This window comes from Vombatus ursinus, unplaced genomic scaffold, assembly GCF_900497805.2.
Source record: "Vombatus ursinus unplaced genomic scaffold, bare-nosed wombat genome assembly UNPS02010822.1, whole genome shotgun sequence".
In the NCBI taxonomy this organism is placed as follows: domain Eukaryota; kingdom Metazoa; phylum Chordata; class Mammalia; order Diprotodontia; family Vombatidae; genus Vombatus; species Vombatus ursinus.
Genome location: NW_020950600.1, coordinates 1,025,864 through 1,039,956, shown reverse-complemented (window position 1 = coordinate 1,039,956; position 14,093 = coordinate 1,025,864). Strand labels below are relative to the sequence as shown.

At 53.3% G+C, this 14,093-nt stretch overlaps 2 protein-coding genes across 3 annotated transcripts in view; one reads left to right on the top strand and one right to left on the bottom strand.

Annotated features, from left to right (window-relative positions):
- Positions 1–640: 640 nt before the first annotated feature.
- On the top strand, positions 641–12,092 carry RASGRP4 (RAS guanyl releasing protein 4). 2 transcript variants are annotated; one of them, XM_027855493.1, is made up of 17 exons: positions 642–1,084; positions 4,708–4,889; positions 5,578–5,683; positions 5,791–5,853; positions 6,228–6,359; positions 6,495–6,645; positions 7,511–7,684; positions 8,395–8,511; positions 8,936–9,211; positions 9,632–9,712; positions 9,815–9,919; positions 10,008–10,126; positions 10,352–10,496; positions 11,273–11,309; positions 11,392–11,508; positions 11,631–11,776; positions 11,900–12,092. In XM_027855493.1, exons 1-16 carry the CDS (start codon positions 1,062–1,064, stop codon positions 11,762–11,764), a joined length of 1,962 nt encoding a protein of 653 aa, XP_027711294.1. In that variant the 5' UTR covers positions 642–1,061; the 3' UTR covers positions 11,765–11,776; positions 11,900–12,092. The 2 variants fall into 2 exon arrangements, with proteins under 2 accessions (XP_027711295.1, XP_027711294.1); XM_027855494.1 differs by having other exon boundaries at positions 641–1,084; positions 11,631–12,092.
- Positions 12,062–14,093, bottom strand: part of FAM98C (family with sequence similarity 98 member C) — a 2,734-nt gene continuing 702 nt past the window's right edge. The window contains exons 4-7 of the mRNA XM_027855495.1: positions 13,503–13,687; positions 12,999–13,076; positions 12,756–12,872; positions 12,062–12,500 (exon numbers count right to left, since the gene is read on the bottom strand). Of these exons, the coding sequence (XP_027711296.1) occupies positions 12,207–12,500; positions 12,756–12,872; positions 12,999–13,076; positions 13,503–13,687 (674 nt within the window). The 3' untranslated portion in view covers positions 12,062–12,206. The remainder of the gene's footprint in view (positions 12,501–12,755; positions 12,873–12,998; positions 13,077–13,502; positions 13,688–14,093) is intronic.

The following is a 14,093-nucleotide window of genomic DNA, read 5'->3' as shown; positions in this document are numbered from 1 at the left end:
CTCTCTCTCTCTCTCTCTCTCTCTCTCTCTCTCTCTCTCTCTCTCTCCTCTCTGCATATAATTTACATAGCACTGAGCCCTTGCCCCACCCACTGGAGACAGGGCACATGACCTGGGCTGAACCACTGAGCACAGGTGTGTATGCTTATGCAAATATGCTCGCTAGGTATTATGGGTAACAGACTGGGGTGGTGGGGAGGTGTAGGAAACCTCAGCACGTCACCCTGCCTGACTTCCCTTCCTCCCCTCCCCCATCAGAAGACTCAGGAAACCAGCAGTTTCCTTCCTCACTCAGCACATCTGTACCATTTCCCTAGCTGTGTCATGGGAGAGGAAAGAGGGGAGCCCCAGGTATCTTTAATCACTTACAGTCATCATGTTTTACCATCCATCCCTTTCACTCTTTCCTCTGTGAGGAAAGGAGGGGGCGTCTCCAACTTCCCTTGAGGTCCAGGCCCACTTCAGCTCCTCCCCTCCCCTCTAGCCTCACAGAGAACCAGTTACAGTCACACAGATCCCCGAGGGGGAGGGGAACAACATCTGTTTTCTCCTTGGACACAGCTGGATTCACTATAGAGAGGGCTGGAAGAGCATCTGGAAGAAGCAGGTGGTAAAGTCAATGTCTCAGCCAGAGTGAGAAAGAGTCAGGAGGAAGGGACAGACCATAAGAAGAGAATCTGAGACAGAGATAATGGGGCTTGACAGAGGAAAAAAAGAGGCAAAGATAGTGAGAGAGAAGATAATATCAAGAGAAACAGAGAGGGACAGAAATACCCAGCAAGACTGAGAGGGAGACCCAGGCGGAGCTAGAGGGCCAATGCAGGAGCCTCAGGGGATCCCCCTCCCCCAGGCTACCCAGGGCTGGTCTCTCCCTGTATCTCTTCCTCTCTTTCTGACAGGCAGTGGGGGAAGGGGGTCAGTTCCTCTTTCACTGGAAGGAAAAAAGTCCAGGCTCCAGTAGCTGTGAGGGGGCCCTGAGGGGGAGGGGCCCAGGGACACCCAACCCAGCCTGGGCTACCTAGGAGCCTAGACCTCCTCCCCCTCCCTCCCCAGGGGGCAACATGAACCGGAAAGAAAGCAAGAGGTGAGGGGATCCCCTAGCCCCTGCCCCTCCTTCCTTACTGACTCCCTTCCTCCTATTCTCCAGGCCCCTCCCATTCTCTTTATATCTGTCTCTTATTGGGGGTGGGGGGATTATAGGGAGGATGGATGGGAGGGAAGTGATCTAGCCAAGGATATGTAGAAAACTGGGTTGCTTAGACGTTTAGGGTCTTGCGTTCTTAAGGGAAGGATGAAGAGGAGAAAGAGAGGGTTAAATTGTATGCTTAAGGAACCTCCCAGTTCTGACATTCTCTCTTCTAAGATCCTTTCCAGTGCTACGATTCTGTGTTCTAAGGAAATCTTCTACCTCTGATATTCTCTTCCAGTTCTGACCTTCTGCGTACTAAGAATTTTCCAACTCCATGGTTCTGAGTCCTAAGAGTACTCCCAGCTCTGACATTCTATGCTTTATATTCTAAGAACCGTCGCAATCTTCCCTTCCCTTAGGGAAGAAGGAGCTCTTCAAGTCATTATTCTGGGGAGAAAGTCAATCCAAAGTGGTGTGGGAGGAAGAGATCAGACACTTGGGTCCCCTCTAGAGTCCTATTCCTCTAGGCTGCAGGCTGGGGTGCAGTACGTGTGGGTTGGCCCACTCTGATCTTGGGCAAAGCATTCTTCTTTTCTGGGCTTCAGTTTTCTCCTCCATAAAAAGAAAGTGGATGACTGAAATGATCACTAAGGTACCAGCTAATGCCAGAACGATGAATGTCACCCAACCTGTGTATTCTTGTGTCTGTCTGTCCAAACCCAACAATGTAACTGTGTAACTGTGTCCCTATCTCTCAGCAACTGTGTTTAACATTGTAACTATCTCCATGTGTAACTTTATGTCTCTATCTCTGTAATTGTGTATAACATTATAACTCTGCACCCCTAGTATAACTTTGTATCTGTCTGTGTAACATTGAAACTATCTCTGTAACTGTCTCCATACTTTGTGTCTTTGTCTCTGCAACTGTGTATAACATTGTAACACTATCTCCATGTGTAACTTTCACACTCTCTGTCTCTACTGCCTATTTATTTTTCTATGTAAAAACATAAATCTCTATGTGTTTGTATCTTTCTGCAACATTTGAGGATTTTGTGGGTCCCTCTGTGTATACCTATGCGGAGCACTGTGTCACTCTGTATCTCTTGTAATGCTATTATTTATAACCCTGTCTCTGAGTGTAACATTGTGGCTGTGATACCTCCTGTCTCTGATGCCGTTTTGCTCTGTGTGTGTGTATGTGTGTGCTCAGCTCACACTGTAGGCTTGTGATGTAATGAAAAGATCCCTAGATTTGGAAAAAAAGAGGGGGGGAACCAGATTCAAGCCTCTTATCTTTTCCTTGAGCTCATTATGTCATGTGTTGGGGCCTCAATTTCCTTATCTGTAAAATGAGGAATTATAGACCTAGAAGGAACCGTAAACATCATTTGGTCCAACCACCTCATTTTAAAGTTTCTTTTTGGGGGGAAGGAGGGAGATAATTGGGGTTAAATGTTATATGTCAGCTAGTATGTGTTATGTGTCTGAGGCCAAATTGGAACTCAGGTCCTCCAGACTCCAGGGCCGGTGTTCTATCCACTGTGCCACTTAGCTGCCCTGCAACTGCCTCATTTTATAGATGAGGAAACTGAGGTCCCAAGAAGTTAAGAGGTTAGCTCAGTGTCACACAGGTGGTAGTGAATCTGGGATTCAAACACAGATCTTCTCACTTCACATCTGCAGCTCTTTCCACTCAATCATGCTGGTTGGCTTCGTTGTAGAGGTGGGGGCCTAAGGGTGTGTATTACTTCATATGTGACTAGGCATGGTTGTTTTCTGATTTAGTTTGGCTGAATTGTTTTTTCTTTCCTCTTTCTTATCTTTGCTCCAGGGGAATGTTCTGTGGGGGTGGGGAATGAAGGTGATACAGAAACAAAAGATCTTTCTCTTTCATTTCTCTCTGTTTATCTCTCTATCTCTCCATCTGTCTGTCCATCTCTATCTGCATCTCTATCTGCTGCCTTAAAGTTCACCAAGTCTAACCTAGTCTCTGTCTCTAATGAGGAGGTTACGCGTGGGGAACTCTAAGGCAGCTTCAAGGTCTAAGTCCTTTGATTAAAATCCTCTCTCTCACACCAGCTATGTGAACTTCCAGAAGTCATACAGCTTCTCTAGACCTCAGTTTCCTTTCCTGTAACATGAGGCTGCTATTCGTACTTTCCACCTTCCAGAATTATTGTGGAGGAAGCACTTAATGACCCTGATGTCATTTTAGAAATGAGTTATTATTATCACTCTGTGTCATTCATATCCATCTGTCTATGTTGGTATGTTTGTCTCTTTCTGCCTGCTTCCCTCCCACCCCACCCCCACATCCAAGGATGCCCCCAAAATAGTCTCCTCTACTCTTGGAAAACCACTAGGTCCCAAGGGGTAGGGCAAGAGAAGAGTCTAGCATGCCTGGGTTTCTAGGGCTCCCCCCAGGGCTGGAAACTCCAGGTTGCTAGGGACCTCAGGGAGTGTGACAAACAGCTCTTGGGCTGGCTGGGTCTCTTGAGCCCTGGTTTTTACCAGGGCTCCTATCTCCTCTGAGGGAGATGGGCCAGGACCAGGGACAGGGAAAGACCTGCCTGGCAGCAGGTAAGAGAAGGGCAGCAAAGTAGGAAAGGACTTTAGTACTCCTCCTTCTGCTGGAGGAAGTGGAGGAACCAGGCAGGGGAAGGGGAAGGAGCTGAGGCTCTGGGCCACTCCCAGCTGCCTGCACACCCTAGGACTTGGTGTGTGTGTGGGGGAGGAGTTGCTGTACATTGACTAAAGGCCTCAATATGGATTCATTTGTAAGAGAAAACTTGTGAATATTTCCTTTTCCTCTGGTTCCATCTTTCCTTCTTTGTCCCAAGAGACCTGGATTTAAGTCCTTGCTCAGCCTCATTATGACCAAAGACCTCCCTTCTCTGGGTCTCAGTTTCCTCATCTGTAAAATGACAGATTTGGTCTAGATAATTTGTCCCAGCTTTAACATTCTGTGATCACTCTCCATAACTATCTTTTTTCATTACTTTCCTTGTATTTCTACCCCACCTTCTACATCTTTTCTGTCCTTTCTCTAGATCTGCTCTGTCTTTCCTTCTTTGTCCTTTTCCCTCTCCCCCTCCATGCTGGGTCTCATAAGTTCCCCTCATCCCTGGGTCTCCCCCCACCCCAATTCCCCAGAGGTCCCTCTGTTCCATGCTGGATGGTCTATTTTTAACCTTTCCTTGAAGCTATCTCAGCCCAAGGGACTCAGTCCAGCTCAGAGAAGCCTGGAGTCAGTGACTGAATACTCCCTCATCCCCATTCCCTACAGCTGGCAGCCCAGATGCCTGGAATCCTGCTAACGGGGAGACTGGAAAATAAGACATCTAGACCTCCCCAAGTCTCACCCTATCTGAGGACTCTATTCACAATAGTTGAGGGGCGATCCTGGGTTGTGTGTGGGGGTGGGGTGTAATCTTGAGAGTGTGTCTGAAGTAAGTGATGCCTGGAGCAGCATGGACCTGTGAAATGGAGGCAGGGCTTAGGAGACACCCTGAACTGAGCCTGGAGTTATGGAGAGATAATGGGGTGCTGTAACACTGGGGTTCTGCCTGCAGGAAGGGTCACTTGGAATGCTTGGGAACTGCACCGAACCGGGGGAGGGCCCGCCAGGGCCGGAGGCACATGACTTGCCCCAGCCCCCGGGAGATCACCAAGGTCATGGCCTCCATGACACTGGGACCCTTCAGCAGAGGCTGCAGCCTGGATGAATTACTGGAGAAATGCATCCATTCCTTCGGTAAGTCCCCAGTGCTGCACTTGCAATATGCAGCCCCATACCCTTCCCTCCCACACCTGTTCTCTAACCAGGCCACCAGATGGTGCCACAGAGCATAGACCTGGAGTCAGGAAGACCTTTGTTCAAATATGACCTCAGACACTTTTTAGTTGTGTGTGGTCCTGGGCAAGTCAATTAACCTTTGTTTGCCTCAATTTCCTCATCTGTAAAGTGGGGATAATAATAACACTTACTTCCCAGGATTATTGTCAGGATCAAATGAGATAATAATAGTAAAGTGCTTAACACAGTGCCTGGCACATAGCAAGCACTATATAAATATTAGGTATTATTATTTTTATTGTTGTTGTTGTTGACCACTGACCCTTGACCGTTGGTTACTAACTATAGAACTCCTAGTCCTCTGATCTTTGACCTGCCAGCCTCCAATCCCTGCCCCTCTGATGAAAGTGTCAAACTGTGGGTTGATGGACAGTCCCTTGGATTCAAAGTCAGAAAACCTGGATTCTAGTCCTAACTCACCGTGTGGCTAATGACAAGTGCCGTCCCTCTCTGAGCCTTCGTGTCCCCACTTAGACAATGAATGATGGGACTTGGCAATGATCTTTAAGTAGGGCACCCCCACCCCAATGAGATGCCTTGTGTTCTTAGACTCTCTCCACCCCCATCCCTCTCACCCCTGACACAGACACAGCTGGCGGACTGTGCCGAGGGGACCACATGCTCAACATGGCCTTGACCATGCACAGCTGGGTGCTGTCCTCAGCTGACTTTGCCCGGCGCCTGCTCAGCATATATCCTCCAGGGGAGCAGTGGGAGAAGTGTAAAGGGAGGTGTGGGGTGGCCATGACCGAGGTGGGGGGGGCGGAAGCTGCCATGGGAAGACCCTTAACAGACCCACGTACCAGGAGGCCAAAGGAGATCGACAAGAGCAGAGAAGGCTGCAGATCTGTAACCTAGTCAGGTGAGGACCCCTTCTTTCCTATAACCCAGGACTAGGGCAGACTCTGGCCACTGGAGGTATCCCCAATCCCAGAAAACTCCCCCAACATGCCTCAGCACAGAGCCTGCTCCACTAGACTAAGTCCTAACCTTCCTCCAAGAGATAGCCTATGTGTCTAATCAGCTGTCAGAGACACCTCCCCCAGCCCAAGATTCTCTAGCTTTAAGCCTCTGGCCCTTACTTTCCTCACCTGTCAAATCAATGTGAACAGACTAAATGAGCCTTCCAGGCAGCAAGAAATCCTATAACCTACATTGCCAGCTCCCAGAAATGCCCTCTGCCTCCCTCCCAGAGGTCCCCCAGATTTGACTTCCTCCGCTTACCCGCTCCCTCAGGTACTGGATGGGCCAATACCCCGAGGCCCTGCACCTGGAACCCCACCTCGATGAAATCATCAGCAACTTCTGGGAATTGGTGGAGCAGGAGGGCAATGCAGCCCCGAGATGCCTCGAGACCTCCACTGGGAGGTGAGGGATTTGTCACTGTCCACTCTCTCCTTCTGGTACCCCAGCCCTATCTGCAGTGTCTCTTCCACCTATTTTTTCTGTCATCACTCCCTTATGTTCCTTCTCTCTGAATCATCTACCCTTTTGCCTCCTCAGCCTGAGTCCCCCAGAGGGACCTCTCCCCCCATCAAACAGCCCAGGGCTGGGGAAGAAACGCAAGGTGTCGCTCATCTTTGACCACCTGCAGACAGGGGAGCTGGCAGAACACCTCACGGACCTAGAGTTCAGGGCTTTCCGGGCCATCACGGTGAGGTCCTACAAACGGATGTGTCGGAAGGAGGGAGAGAGGAAGAGAGAGGCCCTTGCCCTGCTCACATGGACCTTGAGAAAGTCTATTATAGGATAGAGACAGAGGGGTCCTGAAGTCAGAATTGGAGGCCCTGGAGGGATTGGAGGATCCTGAAACAGAGCTTTGAGGGGAAAAAAGCTAGCTAGTGATTCAGGGCTGGGGACAAGAAACAAGGGCACCCAGTGGTCAGACCTGGGTGGGCCCAGGACTCAGATTCTAAGTAAGAACTAGGGGCAGAGGCAGAGGGGAGCAGGTTTAACAAAATTCTAGAAGGCAAGAACTAGGTCCCTTTGTATCCAAAGCCTTATGCCTTGATTAGCAAAGTTTGTTGGATGAAGGAATGATTTGGATACTTGAAACCTAAGACCAGGCTGTGAGGGAGGTAGAGCTTGGGGTAGGGGGTAGATGATTAGGTTCAGAGCTAGGCCTGTCAGGGGAGAAGATGGGGGAGCCAGGTGCTTTTCCTCCTGGGAGTGAGGAGCTGTGAAAGGGTCAGGAATTTGGTCCAGATGTCCTAGACAGAGGCCTAGATGAAAGCTTGGGTCTGAGACTCAGCTGGGAGGAGAGACAGGAAGCTCCAGTGGTCAGGGCTTGGGGCCCAAGACAGCTCCGGTGACTTGTACCCTGAGACCTGGCTGTGGAGGTCCCTGGGGAGTTTGGGCTGGGGAGAGGGCTAGTGGTTCTAATGCTTATGTCCTGAGACAGGGCTATGAAGAGGGGCTGACATCGGGTGCTCCACTTCTCTACTTTTGAGCCTTCGGGGCAGCTCTGTGTCTGTGGCCAGGACTCAGGACATTCCTAAGCATCTCTCCCCTCTCCCTAGCCTCAGGACCTGCGCGGCTATGTCCTCCATGGCTCAGTACGAGGCTGCCCAGCCCTGGAGGGCTCTGTAGGCCTCACCAACAGTGTGTCCAGATGGGTACAGGTCATGGTCCTGAGTCGACCCAGCCCATCTCAGAGAGGCCAGGTGCTTGATAAGTTCATTCATGTGGCCCAGGTGAGATGTGGGCCCCCAGCCACCCTGTCCTCCAAAGCAGCAGCATCCTAGGCTGTATCCCAGGCCCCAGCTCCATTTGGCCAAGAGCCAGGTTTGGGGGCATCCCTCAGATGCTTTTGACTTCCTATTGACCCCAGCCCCTCCTAACTCTATGATAAGTGTTCATAGAATCACAGATTTAAAGCTGGGGGCGGGGGCGGGGATAATCTGGTCCAGTCCCCTCATTTTACAAATGAGGAAACTGAGGCCAAGAGAGAGGGATTCTGGCCCGAAGTAGCACAGGTGACTGTCCCACTTGGTCACACAAGTGACACAGAGGCAGAGTTGGAGTGTTCATTGGGCTTTTCAGTCACGTCCATCTCTATGGACATTGTCTATGGGGTTTTCTTGGCAAAGATGCTGGAGCAGTTTGCCATTTCCTTCTCCCGTGTATCTCCTTTTAACAGATGAGGAAGTGAGGCAAATAGGGGTTAAGTGACTTGCCCAGGGTCACATAGCTAGTGTTTGAGGTCACATTTGAACCCAGATTCACTACTTTCCAAATATAGTACACTTCCCACCATTGGGGGGGGCCCAGGATGGACTCGCCCCTCCCCCCACCCGTGTGACTCCCACAAACACCTGCCTGACTCCCCGTCCTGTCTACACATGGACCTGACCCTCCCCTGAGTCGGTGCCCATTTATGTGGCACTTTCACTCCTCCCTTCAGAGGCTGCGGCAGTTGCAGAATTTTAACACGCTCATGGCGGTGACTGGTGGCCTATGCCACAGCGCCATCTCCCGGCTCAAGGATTCTCATGCACAGCTGAGCCCCGACAGCACCAAGGTGAGCCAGCCAGACCGGCCCCCAGGATAGCCTCTCTGCCCCCCTTCTCTTCCTGAGCACAGAATGCCCGACCTTGTGTGCCCCTGGCCTCCCCCATCTGACCCACAAAGAGTCTGGGGGGTCCCTCTCCATCCTTTTTTATTTCCCAACTGCTCCTAATTCACTGAGCAACCCTGGCCCAGCCCTTTCCCCTCTCCTGGGCTCAGTTTCCCTCTTAGTAAAAGGAGGTGGCATCCTTTCCCCTCTCCTGGTCTCAGTTTCCCCCTTACTGTAAAAGGAAGTGGGTGGTCTCTGAGGGTCCTTCCTGGGTCCTCAGGCCCAGGGGATGGGATTCTTCCAGCTCTGACCTCTCTCTTATCCCTGCCATGCCATCTTGTCCTGTCCACTTTCCTTCTCTCTGCTTCTTTCTCCTCCAATGCTTCAGACCCTACTGGAGCTGACAGAGCTCCTGAGCTCCCACAACAATTACGCTCTCTATCGCCGAGCCTGGGCTGGCTGCTCAGGCTTCCGCCTGCCCATCCTGGGCGTCCACCTGAAGGACCTCGTCTCGCTGCACCAGGCGATGCCCGACCACCTGCCGGATGGGCAGCTTCACGTGGCCAAGCTTAATAGCCTCTATCTTCGGCTGCAAGAGCTCAGGGCTCTCCAGACCCAGAGTCCACCTGGCAGTGCCAGCGAAGACCTGCTGCATCTGCTCACGGTGCAGGAAGACTGGGGTGGCAGAACTGAGGGCCCCTCCCTTTTCCTCACCTCAGTTTCCCTGCTAGTAGAAAGGAGGGAGGGAGGGAGGCTAACTCCCATGCAAATGCTCTTGCCTGTATGGTCGGCACCAGCACAAGAAAACAGTATGTTAAAAAAAAAAAAGAAGGGGGGCTAATGCTGGAGGTACAGTGCAGTGGGGAAAACCCCTGGGCCAAGTGGCTAACATCAGCTCTGCCCCACCACCTGGGGCAAATCCCTTCCTCTCTACGGATGTCAGTCACTTAAGCATGAGGCAGGGAGGGGTGGACAGGAAGCAAGGGGGCAGAGTAGGGTCTGAGGAAACAGGTCTGGGGGACCTGAGGGGCTCAGCTCTGGGCAGAAGGGCACAGTCTATGATGCCTTCTCTTCTCTCCTTCAGCTGTCTCTGGATCTCTTCTACACAGAAGATGAGATTTATGAACTTTCCTATGCCCGGGAGCCCCGATGTCCCAAGACTCTGGTGAGAACTGCCCCCCACACAGAGGCATCCTAAACCTCTGAACTGTAAACCCCCTCTGGCTTTGCCGTCCGGGCTAATGTTTCCCCGTGTCTCTCTCTGTAGCCCCCCTCCCCCTTCAAAGCACCGCTAGTAGTAGAGTGGGCTCCTGGAGTAGCCCCCAAGCCTGACAGGACCACTCTGAGCCGACACGTGGAACAGCTGGTGGAGGTGAGGAAGCCTGCGCGTGTGTTGGGGGGAGAGCAGGTAGCAAAGGCGGTGCGTTCAGGTTGACCCCCTGGGTCCTTTCCTTCCACAGTCTATTTTCAAAAACTATGACCCAGAAGGCCGGGGCACTATCTCTCAAGAAGACTTTGAACGTCTGTCCAGCAGTTTTCCCTTTGCCTGCCACGGCCTCCACCCACCCCCTCGACAGGGGTGAGCAGCACACACCAGGGTCCCTGAAAGGGGCTGGGGGGGACAGCTGCAGTCCTGGGTCCTCGGGGAGGGGTAAGGACTGGGGGCCCTGAATATGAGGGACTCTCATGCCATGTGAGGGAGGCTGGACCTTGGGGTCCTTGAGGGGTACCAGGGCATCTAGGTCCAGGGGACAGGGGTAGGAGAGCCAGAACCCCGAGACCTTTTTTGCCTTGACTTGTCCAGTGATGGTCCCTTCAGCCAGGAGGAGCTGACAGCCTACCTGCTTCGGGCCAGCGCCATCTGCGCCAAGCTGGGCCTGTCATTTCTACACCCTTTCCACGAGGTCACTTTTAAGAAGCCCACATTCTGTGGCAGCTGCAGCGGTTTTGTAAGCACCTCTCCCCCTTCTCCCCTGGGTGCCTCACTCCCTGCCCCACTTTTTTATAAGGCTGAAGGTGACCAGTCCCTTCCACTGGGGACTAGGGACCCCAGGTATCCTCCTTCCTCCCTGCCAGTCTCCTCCCCCTGGTCTCCAGCCCTAATTACTAACTTGATTGACAAGTCCCTCGTTTCAAGCCTGTTTCCCCATGGGGAAAATGAGTAAGTTTGATCACATGCTCTTTAAGGACGCCTCAGACTCGAGTCCCCCTGCCCCAAATCTCCTCTGAGGACCTCAGTGTCCAGGCCCCGGGGGTCCATTGCCACTGCCCTCTTAAGAACTGGGCACTTGGCTCATCACTCTCCCTGCCTAAAACAGCCAAAATAAACTTAAAAGCCCATAGCTTCTGTTGGCTAAAACGTTAAAATGACGGTGCAGGAGGCAGAGAAGGCTAGCCTTGGAGCCAGAAAGATAGGAAATAAAGGCCTGCTTCTAACACGTGTTGGCTGAGTGACCTTGGGCCTGTCACTGATCTGTCACTGTTCTTGACCATGCTCTAACAAGGCTCTACTAAGACACTCGACGGGTATCAGCCTGCCTGGTAGAAGGCGCTCCATAGAGAAAGGAATCCCAGGGCCGGTTCTTCCCTCTTAAAAATGCATGAAGTTGGACCAGCAGGCCAAACATCCCAAGCCAGAGAGTTAAAAAAACAAAACTCAGCCCCCTGCGCAGTCCTTCCCCCACCCCCTACTCCCCACCCCACGCTCCATTTTCTCTCTCCTCAGCTCTGGGGAGTCACCAAGCAGGGATACCGCTGCCGGGGTGAGTGATTGGGGGGTGGGGAGGAAGCGGGACACTTCCGGGCCCCACCCCCGCTGACCGGCCCTCCTCCCCACTCCCCCAGACTGCGGGCTCTGTTGTCATCGCCACTGCAAGGACAGAGTGGAGGTCGAGTGCAAGAAGAAGGTGGGAGCTATCTCTCCTGGGCTCCTTCCCCCACAGGAAGTCCCCTCCTCGACTGGTGAGGCTCCCCGTGCTTGGACCTTGGGAGTGGCAGGAACTGGACCCTTGGACCCTGGGAAGGGAAGCAGGGACTAGAGGGCTGCAGGGGGGATCACAAGACCCCACTTTCCCCCTTTTCAGGTTCTGAAGAGAGTTCCCCTTCCCCATCACCTCCTGGGACCCAAAAGAGAACCCATCTTCGTCATGCCTGGACCCAAACTGAGTCTCCCCTGGATGGGTCTGCCTCCGACAAGGCTCCTACCTCTGTGCTATAGGAGACACAGCTGGTAAGAAGGCAGAGGAGACAGGGGGATGGACAGACAAGCTCGGGGTGGGCATGGAGATCCCAACCAATGCCAACATCCTCGGGTGGAGTGCCTGTGCCCTCAGGGCCTTCCATGTGCCCACAGGATCACAGACTGCCAGTGTTGGAGAATTCTAATATGGAGCTGGGTGGTGCTGACTCCAAGCTTAAGCCAGTGACTTGGGAGACCCCTACTCCTTAAAGCCCCAGCTTTGCCCTCCCTCTCCCCCGTTCTGCTCCGGGCACAGGCAACAACATGGGATACAGATATTGTAAATTAAATCTATTTTTCCAGAGAACTTGGCTTTGGTGGGAATGGGAATGGGGGAGCTGGATGCAGACCCTGGGGTCCTTCACCGCCCCCCCCCCAGTGACAGGGCTCCAGATGGCCCCGATGGGTGGCAGCATCCTGTTCACCGTCTCTTTTTCTTCCGTCCCCAGCGCTGGTGCCCAGCCTCCCGACGGCTCTGCCAGCTGGGCATGGGGGCCTCCAGCTCGTTGGGCCGGCCCCCTCTGTCAGCGACTGGGCCCATCAGCACCTTGTTGATGGGGCAGCAGGTGGTCAGACGGGCCGCCCGGCCAGAGGCTGGGACCAGTCGGGAGAGGTCAGCCCGGGAAGCCAAGACATGGGCAAGGGAGATTTCAGACTCGGGGGTCAAGCCCTGACGTAGGGGCTTCAAGACGTTTGTCATGGCAGTACCCTGGGTCTGGGGAGAAGAGAAAACAGGCTGGGAGAGCAACTCTAGTGGCCCCAAGCTTTAGCAGCACAGCTCCTTCACCAGCTCAGGACATGCCTCACTATATGGCATTCTGGACCTCAGTTTCCCCATATGTAAAATGCAAGGGAGAGTCAGATGAGCTCTAAGGTCCCTTCGAGTTCTTCCATTCTAAGAATCCAAGACTCTAAGGCTGTTTCAGTACAAGCTCCAAGCGCTCCTCTTTCTGCCCTCCCTGCTACCCACCTGGGCCCGCTCTGTCCAATGGAAGGCAGATGCTGTGAGATCCAGCCTGGTCAGCATGAGGCGACGGCGGTAGCAATACTGATCCCGTAGGCAGCTGGAGAGGGTACTCAGGGCCTCCTAGGCCAGGGAATTGTACAGTCACCCCTTAGCTCCCCAAACCCCACGTGCCCAGATCCACTACCTTTTCCCCTCCCTGGTCCTAGAAAGGGTATGGGGGGGGGGGACACAGGGAATCTCTCATACCCATCGAGGAACATCCAGAGGCTGAGTGAGTAGGGGGTCCAGGTGTCCAGGGGGCAGTGAGGGAAGCAAATCTGAGATCTAGAAGTGGGGGGAGGAAAGGAAAAACAAGGGGAGAAGGATTCTGCCAGGCTCTCTCTTTCACATGATATTTCCCCTGTGCGTCCTCTAATGCTGCTACTGAGGAGACAAGGAGAAGAAAGCTGGCCCCCAGCTGTAGATTACAGAATTTGGAGTTGGCTAGAGATAGAATCTAGTTTATTCTAGCTGAGTCCTACCCGGGGAAATGAGGGTTGAGGGTTGGGGGTGGGCAGAGAGGAAATGATAAAGTGGATACGGAATGTATGGATTAGGGGTAGGCTGCCTAGAAGGGGGGGAGGTCTGTGAAGAACTGGGTAGGAAAGGAGATTGGAGGGGCAGAGAGGTGGGAGAAGAGGGAGTCACCGAAAGTTCTCCTCAAGTCAGGAAGCTTTCAGAACGTGTCCAAGAGGCGAGGAAGTCCCTCACCTTTGCATGGACATCTCTCAGCAACCGGCTGGCTGGGGTTCCTGGCTCCGGCTGGGGCATCCCCAGAGCCTGGAGAGTCAGGGTTAGCTCCCCCTGAGCTTTCTCCTGTGCCTCAGCATGGGAGGGGTCAGGTGGGCTGCGGAGACTCAGGAGGTGAGTTGCCTGGAGCTCTGAACAGAGGAAGCCTGAGAAGGGAACAGAGAAAGGATGGCGAGACGTAGAAATGGCACGGAAGGGGTTGCAGAGGAAAGGCACTGACTCTCTTCCTTCTGGCCCCGCCCCTGAGTTACAGCCCTAACTCCTCAGTTCCATCCGGGTGCTCTCAGATCCATATCCCCTTTTGAATTCTTAGCCTGCCCGGGCCTCAGCTTCTAACGTCCCAGCCCCTGCCCCCTCTGCAAAGCCCACCCGAGGACTCCCTCCCCTCTCAGTCCCTGTGCCCCTTCTAAGACCGCCAACCCTTGCCATACCACCCCAGGGTCTGAGCCCGCCCCGTCAGCGTCCCAGCCTCCAGACTCTAAACCCTCCAGTCTCAACGTCTGGTCCCTCCCAGCGTCTGAGCCCGCCCCCTCTCCACGCCGGCCCCGCCTC